General features: G+C 39.5%; 1 protein-coding gene across 1 annotated transcript; it reads right to left on the bottom strand.

The window, feature by feature from the left end:
- Positions 1-1,431: 1,431 nt before the first annotated feature.
- On the bottom strand, positions 1,432-10,956 carry LOC135257025 (heme-binding protein 2-like). Its single transcript, XM_064339396.1, has 5 exons — positions 10,595-10,956; positions 8,977-9,071; positions 8,494-8,635; positions 5,603-5,786; positions 1,432-4,966 (listed from the first exon to the last, which is right to left on the bottom strand). Exons 1-5 carry the CDS (start codon positions 10,809-10,811, stop codon positions 4,795-4,797), a joined length of 810 nt encoding a protein of 269 aa, XP_064195466.1. The 5' UTR covers positions 10,812-10,956; the 3' UTR covers positions 1,432-4,794.
- Positions 10,957-11,768: the final 812 nt, after the last annotated feature.

The raw sequence follows: 11,768 nt of genomic DNA, 5'->3' as shown, positions 1-11,768 counted from the left end.
CTAAATTGCATAATTCTCCTCTAATAGCCTGCTCGGATATGATAGATCAGTTTCACTTAGAGATGCAAGATGGAGACACAGGTATAGTCCTTGAAGTTGCACTGAGAGAATACTTGCAACATGAATGACTTTATTTAAACTTTTTTTGAAGTAAGTTTTTTTTAATCGACCCTTTTAAGCTCTGCTTCATACAAAAAGTGTGAATAGTAGGCAGCAGACCTGGGTCAAATACATATTTAAAATATTTTAATTACTTTTAAATACTTATTTAGAAATTTTTTGAAATTCAGCATTTACAGTAGTAAATTACAAATGTATTTGAATATACATTTAAGGAGCATTTGCATGTATTTGCAATTACTTTCAAATGTGTCTTTGAAAATACTTTCACAATATAAGGCCAGTGGTGCAACATGTGCAATTGCACCAAGCTTTTAAAAGACTTCAAAAGAACTGGATATGCGAGAACCTATCAGCTCTGAAAGTAGAGCATTTGGTCTAATTAGGGGACAGTATTTTGATGAGAACATGTCAAGTGACTGCTGACGGTCCTAGTCCAATTGTACCGATTTCCATTCAATTGGAATTTTATTTTATCAGTGTCTAACCTTCAAAAAATGTAAAAGCTGGAACTGTACATATGGTTGTTGAACACTCTGGCAACAAAAAAAAGAGGAAATACAGTAAAAGGCCACTAAAAAAGATTGCATGGGTAAAAATAAACTGGCAAGTAGCTTATCAAGAAGTCTGAGTTTGCCATCCCCCCATGCAAAGACACATACAGGCATTTAGGCTACTGTCTGTTAGAGGCAGCACATGGGTTGTTTAAAATTGCCACCGTAGGCTACCCTTGCCCATAATCCAAATTCAACCCCTAGCACCCAGTAGTTCCCCTGGAGTGCCTTCTGTATTATAGCTTGCTGTCATCACATCGAGGGCCACTCACAAAGATTGTACAAAGAACTCTGAGAAACCCCCTTCAGTATGAGGCCTACATTGTTGCTGGCTCAGTCATTTCTGTTGTCTATTACAGAAATATTTCTAAATATTTTATTTTGTATTTTAATGTATTTTTAAAAGGCTCTAAATACTAAAGTATTTGGTTTCCCAGGAAAGTATTTAAAGGAATGTATCTTGTAAATGCTATTTGGAAAAGTATTTGGTTTTCCTTGAAAATAATTTAAATAAATCTTATACAAAGTATTTCATGTGTTAATGTATTTGAAAATATTTCAAATATGTATTTAACTACATTTTCAAATACAAATACATTTTTGTGTTTGACCCAGGTCTCATACAGAATATAAATGACCAAAATAAAAATGAAAGAAAATGAATGAGTTTATCAAATCAAAGGGGCACATTGGCGAGATGGTTTGGCTGGCATAGCTACCTACTTCAGTCATAAGGAGGGATGACACAACACATGTATACCGTACCTTCTCTGTTTATTTTTAAAGACATTGTACTTGTAAAACACAAATGAAGAAAATATATATACAGTGAGCTCTATAATGTTTGGGATAAAGACGTTTCCTTGATTTGGCTCTGTACTCCACAATTTCATATTTGCAATCAAACAATGAAAATATAGTTAAAGTGCACTCTCAGCTTTTATTAAAATATATTTTAATACATTTTGGTTTCAGCATGTAGAAATAACAGCACTTTTTACACATAGCCACCCCATTTTCAGGGTGCCATAATGTTTAAGACAAATGGCTTCACAGGTGTTTCTGATCAGTCAGGTGTGTTTAAATCCTTCTTTTGTGCTTTCAGTATCGACTCTTGATTCTAGGCTTTTGTTTGCTTTTGGATAGTGTTATTGGCAATTGTCAGCATAAGAACCAAAGTTGTGCCAATGAAAGTCAAGGTAGCTATTGCTGACAAATATGAAGAAAAAGAAACAGTCAGAATAGGCCAATAGACCGTTCGGAGCATCATTAAGAAGAAAGAAAGCACAGGTAAACTCAGCAATCACAAAGGGCCAGGTAGGCTAAGGAATAACTCCACAGTCTCTGACTAAGGAATTCTCACCATAATAAAGAAAGGTGATCTGATGGTTAAGAAACACTCTTAAGGAGGCAGGTGTGGATGTGTCAGTGATTACTGTCTGCAGAAGACTTCACAGACAGTACTCCAGAGGCTATGCTGCAAGATGCAAAACACTACTTAGCTGCAAAAACAGGATGGCCAGGTTACAGTTTGCTAAGTACCTAACAACCTGCAAAGTTCTGGGAAAAGGTCTTGGGGACAGACGAGACCAAGATTTACTTGTATCTGAGTGATGCCAAGAGCAAAGTGCGGATACCGAAAGGAACTGCCCAAGATCCAAAGCATCCCCCACTCATCTGTGAAACATAGTGGTAGGGGTGATTTGGGCATGTATGGCTGCCACAGGTACTGGCTCACTGTCTTCATTGATGATATAACTGCTGATAGCAGCAGAATGATCAAGACAGGTGATTGGGGATTGTTTATTCATTATGGTGAGAATTCTCTGGTCATCAACTGGAGAAATCTGCCTAGTCCTACCAGGCCCTTTGCGATCACTGACCTCACCAGTGCTCTTAATGATGTTGAACACACTTGACTAATTAAAACACCCGTGCAGCCATTTGTGCCAAACATTATGGCGCCCTGGAAAGGGGTGGGGGGGATGTATAAAAAGTTTTGTTATTTCTATGTGGTGAAAATGTATTAAATTCCCCTTTAATAAAACCTGAGAATCTGCAATTTAACCACATGAATTGTTTGATTACAAATCTAAAATTATGGAGTACAGAGTCAATCAAGAAAGATATGGCTTTGTCCCAAACATTATGGAGCTCACTGTATTGCACACAAGGAAACCAGCAGACGGGCTATCTCCCGAACTTCAGTGTTTGACATTTTGTGGCTGTTGTGCATCCATTAAATTGTAGGAGTTAAAGACCCGATCAGGCATGTTAAATGATATTAAATAGCATACTTAACAACAACAACAATAATTGTAATACATTTTGTATGCAATACTGATATTCTGAGAAAGGGTATGTAGTATGGTCTTTTCAGCCATGCAATCCCTCAATCTTAGAACATTTGTCCGAGCAGAATCATATTCTTAGCTCAAGACTAAAATGCATTTAGATTATGTTTTCAAACACATTTTAATTAACCCATTTAAATCCCCATCACTGTCAACTGCTCAACTATTCCACTTAATTTCCAGCTGTGAAAAATGGAGAAGGTAAAAGCCTGTTGCATCCTAAAAGTACATTCACACCTTGGAACAAAAGCATGTGCTATAAACACTGCAATTTACTAACATTAAAGAAAAGCTGTTTTTTTTTACATACATGTATAGTATTTAACAAATACAACATTGCAAATATGAATATACATACTTTGAAATCATACATTATCATGCACATATGCACTCATTTTCAACAGTCCCGTTTATTCTTCACTGTAGTGTAAGACAGAAGTATGCACTTATAAACATGGACACAACATATAGGTATTGTTTGGAATAGTGTTTTGAAAAAAGCTTATTTAATATGAAATCAGCTTCTCCAGGAAATACGTGGCTTATCTCCAAATTGCCTCAATTTATTTTTCTTTGTATGCACATTAATATTGTACTAAAGCTACCCAACTGGCAACTGTTTGCTGTACATAAATATGTGTTTTTCTCCTGTAAATCCGCTGGGAAAGAGCCAAAAGGAGTATATGCTACACATAATTGTCAGACTCACTGTTTTTGAGCTATTAAAGTGAGGCGACATGAATATGGATCAGGTTTGTCTCCCGAACACAAGTTGATATTCTCAGTGTATGCGTGTATCTCTGTGGAGTGCACTGACTTAGACCCAAGAAACGAGGCGACTGTCTCATCAACTTCTTTAAGATTAAAATTAAGTAATGAATGACAATGAAACCCAGCAGATCTTGCTGGTCTCCATCTTGCGAGCTGATCCACACTTCATAAAGGTCAGTGAATTAATGGCTGTGCCGTTCCTCCCGGTTTTCCGGTTCCCATTCATTCCCATTCTTTTTGCGACCGCGCCGAAATTAATCGCTTTAAAACACAAACTATGGAGTATAATAGGTCGATAAAAGAGAGTTTTAATGTACGGTTTTTTTAATATCTGGTGTATTTTTGAGGCTTTATTACTTTATAAAAGAAAACGAAGATCCAGAAAAAGTTGTGTTATTTGAACTAAGTGATGTGTCCTTGAGCACGTTAATGTATTCACATGGGCACGTGCATTAAAAGAAAATCTAACTAGCTTGCTGTATTTCTATGCCATAGCCAATGTGAAAATAGTTTCCCTGTTAACAACTGAATGAGGTGTGCTTTGCTCGGGTTGGAGTGAAGACCTACAGGACGGTAGATCTCCAGGAACAGGATTAAGTGTCTCTAATGTAAGTGATCGTGTCTCACTTACAAAAGAGGTTTTACTCTCAATTAGATTTTCCAAGTTAAATTAAGGCTAATTAATTACACATAGATGAAATATTACAACAGGCATAAGTGTTGCACTCTAAAGTGGTATTGGTTGCAGTGAACGTTCCTCAACATAGCCTTGTGTAGTACAGGCCAAGAATAAAAACTAAAATAACAGTAATTAAAGGAAAACTAAGAGTCACAGCAGACCAGTTAAAAAAGTAAAAGCCACAGTATCTCCCTTTTCCTCTCCCATCTCCCATATACATGAACCATTTGAAGGAGGGGGTGAGGTGGAATCAGCAAGTCCCAGTCAGGATGGGGCAGGAGAGGCAGGATTTTACCCAGGAGGTGGGGTGGGTAATTCACTCGCGCTCCAGGAACCAGATTTCGTTGTTTCGGTTGGCTGCGGCAGGGCTGGTGTAGCCTGCCACAATGAAGGGGTTGCACAGTCGGGCCTCGGGCAACCCAAGAACCTCAGCCAGCATGTTCAGCTCATTCACGATGGAGTGCTCATTGGTAACCCCACTGAACGACCTTAGAGGGGACGGGGAGGGGAGAAAATAAACTGCTGAAAAGGTAGACGGGTAAAAATGTGGGTGTTTAAAGACAGTCATGAGATGGGAAACAGGCATCACAGAGATGGGAAAACCAAAAACTGAGATGAGCAGCAGAATTTATTGGTGACTTTTGGTTGCAATATAACATATTAGCTACTCGTATGAGTCTATGGGTATATTATTAAGAATGCTATTATCAGTTGTGACCCTGATGACAACCTCAGCACTCTCAGTTGGATACACTATGTGTAAGTTTTTGTGGATATCAGTGTCTGGTTCATCCTTAACTGTAAGTGTAAACAGCTGTTACTACTGTACAAATTTTGCAAATTTGAGCTTTCCATGGCAAGTCAACTGAGCACTGACATAACTACAATATGTTTAACATCTTGCGAAAACATACGGGTACTACATGTTCTTGCTTATTCTAAAAAAAAAAAATTAAATCACCAACATAGTAAATAAAATAAAAACCTCAGGTAGACAGCTGTGGGTGCAGGTTCAGGCCTGCGAAACAAGAGAGTACCAGATAACAAATGTTGTCGGCCCACAACAATTCTGGATGGGGAAAATGTCCATTTGCATCAATCGCTCCTTGACCCCGCCCACCCACCTGCTGTAGACGAAGGCTGCGGGCCACTCTTGCGTGGCGATGTCAGGGTCCAGCGGAAGGGGTGGCTGGGCTTGGTGTTGCGATGGCAGGTAGTAGGCCACTGTCACATCTCTGGAGAGGACAGAGCGAGACTCGTCCATGCGTACCACAGTTACTATGGGAATGGACATCCCCAGGTAGTGTCCTGTGGGTGGACAGCAGGCGGCGTGAGGAAGTTTTCAGCACACGATGACCGAGCAACCCGACTGACCAAACAGCACGATTGACTAAATAACCCGACTGACCAAACAGCACGACTGACCAAGCAGCACGACTGACATGAAGGATGCACAAAGAAACGGCCACTGTTGGTTTTTTTTTTATCCCTTTCATCCCTTTATACCCATTTTATTGTTTTTACAAGTATGTGGACACCCCTTCTAATTAGTGCTTTTGGCTATTTCAGCCACACCCATTGCTAACAGGAGCATAAAATCAAGCATACAGCCATACAATCTCCATTGACAAACATTGGCAGTAGACTGGGTCGTACTGAAGAGCTCAGCGACTTTCAATGTGGCACTGTCATAGGATGCCGCCTTTCCAACAAGTCAGTTCGTCAAATTTCTGGCCTTGCTAGAATTGCCGTGGTGCAGTGGTGTAATAAAAGTGGTGCAGTGGTGTAAAGCACGCCGCCATTAAACTCTGGAGCAGTGAAAACATCTGACGGACGAATATGGGTTTGGCGGAATGCATATTGTAATGTTTGGTGGAGAAGGGATAATGGTCTAGGGCTGTTTTTTGTCAGGATGCGTGGGGGGTTTGGACCCAAACGCAGAGGGGGAAAAATGCAAAACTCCAAATGATAAGAACAAAAGACTTTACTTAAACAAGGGAACAAAAGGGAACAAAAAGCCTCGCAGGGCAACTCTCAACAAACGGAGGAAAACTTCAAAACAACACAGGAACAAAGAAAAATTCAGAAAATCCAAAAACACAAGGAAACCAGAACATGGGCAGGAACACATGGAGCAGGTACGAGTAGAGGCTTACGCACAGACACAACCAGACATAACCAAGGATCCAGCACCTGAGTCAAGGAAGAGGGAAACTTAAATAGAACAGACACTGACGAGACACAGGAGGGCACCATGAACAATCAGGCCACAGAGAGGGAAGGGAAAACGAGACACGCAGCAAACAATAATTGGATAATTGTACATAATAATACAATTAAACATGGTACAAGCAGGACACAAAACAGATGTGCCGCCATCTGGCGGCCCAACAAGGAAACACGGACAGGAACACAGAACCATGACAGTTTTTCATGGTTTGGGCTAGGCCCCTTAGTTGCAGTGAAGGGAAATCTTAATGCTACAGCATACAATTACATTCTAGAGAAGTGTGGACTTCCAATTTTGTGGCAACAGTTTGGGGAAGGCCCTTTCCTATTTCAGCATGACAATGCCCCTATGCACAAAGTATGGTCTATAAAATATGGTTTGCTTAGTTTAGTTCAGAAGTACTTGACTGGTCTGCACAGAGCTCTGACCTCTACTCCTGAAATACCTTTGGGATGAACTGGAATGCTGACTGTGAGCTGGCTCTTATGCCCAACATAAGTGACTAACCTCACTAATGCTCTTGTGGCTGAATGGAAGCGAACCCCACAGCCATGTTCCAAAATCTATTGGAATGTCTTCCTAGAAGAGTAGAGGCTGTTACAGAAGCAACACAGGGGTCCAATTCCATATTAATCTCTATGGTTTTGGAATGAGATGTTCAACAAGTACTGTACATATGGGTGTGACGTTCAGGTGTCCACATACTTTATGTCATAAGTATGCCAAGGGTTCCGATTGGCGAAAACAAGGTATTATTACACTTAGATTTAAGCATAGCATCTTAGCGGTTCACTATTTTTCAGGATTAACTGAGTTGTTAACCAAGCACTTTGACACTCCTAAATTACCTATGGAACCTCTAAATCTGCAATATATTATTTGTGGATAAAATGTGGCAGTTTCTGTTGCTGTGAAGATTATGCTAATTATTCAACAAATTTTCATATCATCTTATAAAAAAACAATTTAGGACATTTATCCATGGCTCAAATAAGTGTACAATCACTGTTTTCATGTAATTAATTTTTCCCTCCCAGTATTAGCTTTAATAAGCTACTATCTGATATGCAAGCACATAAATAAAGTACATAAAATTGCTTTGATTTTGAACACATTTTTACATTACATTACAGTCATTTAACAGAAGCTGTTTTCCAGATTGAATTGCAAGTCTTTTGCATTATTCACACAGAATCTGTTTATACAGCTGGATATTTTCTGAAGCAATCCTGGTTCAAACCTGCAACAAGCCCAGGTCCCTAACCATTACATTACACTGCTGCCCCTATGTTAACAACTTGCCATGCATTCTGACCTACAAATGTATACTGAGTCATGAATACGCTCATAAAACTCATTTAAAAAGTATTTGATATATTTCAAAAGCATGGGAAATTCCTGACTTGAGTCAATGTAGTGGCTGAACTTTGTCAGAAAGGTTAGATAGAGCTGATGTATTAGGGGCACAATATAATACCTTTCAATGGCTGTATATCATTGTGGCTCTTGAGTGTTTATGGTCTATATATCCCCATTCTGGATCTGGAGTAACAGTCTTTGCACAACTGTATGTTGTCCTCTCCTCAGTAAAACTGATCCTGAGGAGGGGAGTTACACTCCCTGTGTAAGTACACATTATCGCACATGACCACAGTCTGCCACAAAACACGAGTGCTGCAGTAATTATTAGATGGTCACAGGCACCTTTACTCACAGGTACACAAAGAGTTTTGTGCAACCAGCACCCCCTGGTGGAGACAGACTGCCAGTAACAACATTACTCACCTGAGGAGTTCTGCTGGCATATGTATCTCATGAGTTTCATGAACCCAAGGCAGATGCTCTGCTCGTATGTATCCTGGTGGACCGTGACACACGCCCATTTGGCCTTCTCGTAGTGACGTTTCTCGTACAGCACGCCCCCACACTGCGGAGAAACATGTGCACCCACTGTTCAGCCGCACGAGTGTCTCTTAGGACTAGGGATATGGTAATGGACTGCATTAATAGCGGTTTTATCCAAGCGCTTACAATGATCTCTCATCGCCAGACGTTGGTAGTGCTTGCTCAGGACCTTGAAGCCCAGGCGGGGTTTCAACGCAACCTCGCTGCAGACAATCGGTCTTACCTCCTGAGCTATGTCGCCCTCTATGAGTGTGAGAGGGGGCTAGACTGGCCCACCTTTCTGAGGACGTGTCTGTAAGCGTGGGAAAGAAAAGGAGAGAGTGAGCGTGTGCAAAAATGAGATAGGGACAGGGAGGCATTCACCTTCTCCTTGCTAGTGATGAGGGTGAAGGGGACATTCTCACGGTCCTGTCCCCTCTCTGTATTAGTGGTCAACTGCTGGATCGGTTCTGCCATGTCTAAGGGGAATGGGGAAGGAAAAAAAACTGAAATAATTCAGCCATGGTTACCTTGGAATATTATCCCTGTTAAAGGGAAAGCATGAATGAGCTAAATGGGTGTCATCCTAGAGTGAGCGTATACAACCCTATTTCTGAAATGCTGCAATTGATACCTTGCGTCAACCAAACACTTGCATACATTACCAATATAAATCTATGAATTCATGCAAGAAAACCAGAAGCACTGCTGTTGCTCATAATATAGCCTTGTTTCAACAGGGGGAGTACAATTGCAGTAGCTCCCCTACTGCACACTCACATTGCATTGAAGGATGGCATTCTGTCTCTGACAGAAATCAGAAAATGGGTACCGTTGCTTGGGCATTGCCACTGAAAGTGTGTTGCAGTTGTTTTAATAATTCTCATTATTGCTACTAACTGGACCGCAAAGTGCTGGCGTCAGCAGCTGCTCCACATGCACAGTGCTGAATTCAGGAATCTAAAGTATAAAATACATTTCCATTTCGATTAAAGCTAGAAGTATATCCTGTGAGTTGTCATGGGAAATGGAGGAGGGTTACAAAAACACTGGACATTTGAAGCATTCAAATGAAACTGAATATTGTGAATGGTGATGTCACTTTATTGAATGTCTTTGACAGTATTTGTGATTTTTTCCCCCCACTGGAACCTTTGTGAGGTAATTTGATGTCATATTTTGTCGCTGGGAAATACTGATATATTTATTTGTATTATTTGTGAAAATGTAAAATTACACCCTTTGGGGTAAGACCTCCACTCAGCATCTTATGCAAAATAAATCTGCAAGTATTATAGGTGGGTTTTTTAGTGGATACAACCATGAAGACCATACTTAAGTGAAAATAGCATTTGTTGTCCATTGTAGTATCACTAACTAGGAAGCAGCAGATACTATGGTTTCTTAATTTAGCTATACACTAACAACTGTTGAAAATTGCTTCATGAATAAAATGTTAAATGTCTTTGTTGCATTGTTTGTCAGTGGCCAATGTTATAATTAAATAATAGTTTACTGTTATTTTGAAATTTATTTACATAACATTAACAATTTAATAAATAAACAAATGGATATTTGAAATGTTTCATTGTTTTACTTTCTATTTCTCATGTGTAATGGCTTATTATAAATAAAAAATGACTGACCCAATCAATTTTCATTTAAAACAGGCTATTTATTGTAAGTGTAAATAACAGCAACTATGACCAATATAGTTGATAAAAAAATATTTAAAATATAAATTATGAAGTCTGTAAAAATCATATAGTAATACAATATTGAGGTAAAAGGGCCACTTTTTTGTATTAGAACACCAAAGATGCCCATTCGTACAAAAATATTATAGAAATACTAAACAGATTTATACATATGTTGTAATTTGGTAGTAATCAGTAGTAGTAATAATAGTAAAATAGACATTATTCTTAAGTCGGACGTCTTATCATACAACGTGCGCAAAATTCAGCCACTTCAAACCGACCTGACTCCTGTGTAGTCTTACCTTGGGGAACGCTCACTTGATGTACTCTTCCAATATCTTGCCAATAATTTAGTAGTCTATCCTGCTCTTCCTCTTCCATGGCTTCCTCCTCTAAAACGCCATCGCCGGCCGGGAGTTCCTCTTCCGTAAAAGATTCCAGGTCTTCCAGTCTGATCATCCCACTACGTTGGCTGTCGCCTCCACCACCGCTGCTAAGACGACAACCTCTTCCGTCCATTTGTATAGTCTGTAAAATAACCTGTTAAGAGACGAAACAAATACGCTGGAATTTACAGAAAATGTGAATTGTGCTACTAGCCTAATGGCCTTTAGTTATGCATGACAGATTGCTGATGTTGCGCGCGCTGTGCTGCAGGTAATCACACGTTTATAAGCATTCGTAGGAAATCACATGACTCTTCCCTCTCTTTAAAAGAAACACAGCTACAAGCAAAAGTGTGTGGATAATGCCGGTGACTGTAGTCCAAGGACTGCAAGCATTAACCTGGCGATAAAGCTAAGTATTTAGATGCTTTCGTGAACTGCAACATATAAAGGGTCAAAAGTGGTCTCAAATATCAATTTGTTAAGTGGAGAAGTCGTATGGGCCTATGCATTGGCGCTCCCAATTAGTGTGTTGTTGTAGAAATGGGTCAACTTGTTATTTAACTGCACAGAACCTTTGCTGTGGTTCAGGCATATGGATTTCTTATTTATAGCAAACGATAGAGGGGAGATTCACCGTTAATGTAACGTTTGATATATGTTACAAAATGTCAAATTCTGTACAATGCGACTACCGTAGCCATTTCAGTTTTGTACGTGTGAATTCAGTCGTATACCATTTCCCAAAGGAACGGAACAATATGATAACCATTGCGGGAAATATTTACACAAAAACTGTTTTTGAGCGCGCTGTGTAAAATACAGTAAAAAAAAAAAGGTAATTTCGGGTATAAGGCTTCGTCTTTATGTACAATAAATCAAATCATGCATCATTTAAAAAGTTGTCTGTCCTTGAAAAGTTAGTGCTGTTTTGGGAGTGTATTCTAGCGGGAATTGGATGCTAGGTGACCAAAAAAAAAAAAAAAGCTTGATTTCCCCGTCTGTATAAATGCAGTTATGCTGCCTCTGAGTGGCAATAACAAACAACGTGCTTTCTGTTATATTCTTACAGAATGCCATCTAAAGAGAA

This window comes from Anguilla rostrata, chromosome 6 (genome assembly GCF_018555375.3).
Source record: "Anguilla rostrata isolate EN2019 chromosome 6, ASM1855537v3, whole genome shotgun sequence".
NCBI lineage: Eukaryota > Metazoa > Chordata > Actinopteri > Anguilliformes > Anguillidae > Anguilla > Anguilla rostrata.
This window is presented reverse-complemented; position numbering and strand designations above follow the sequence as displayed.

Coding starts and splice junctions, on each gene's coding strand:
- LOC135257025 (XM_064339396.1), bottom strand. CDS start 10,811: ATGGACGGAAGAGGTTGTCGTCTTAGCAGCGGTGGTGGAGGCGACAGC. Junction 8,636..8,976: donor TCATCACTAGCAAGGAGAAG/GTGAATGCCTCC, acceptor GTTTCTCCGCAG/TGTGGGGGCGTGCTGTACGA. Junction 5,787..8,493: donor ATGCCAGCAGAACTCCTCAG/GTGAGTAATGTT, acceptor GTCCACCCACAG/GACACTACCTGGGGATGTCC.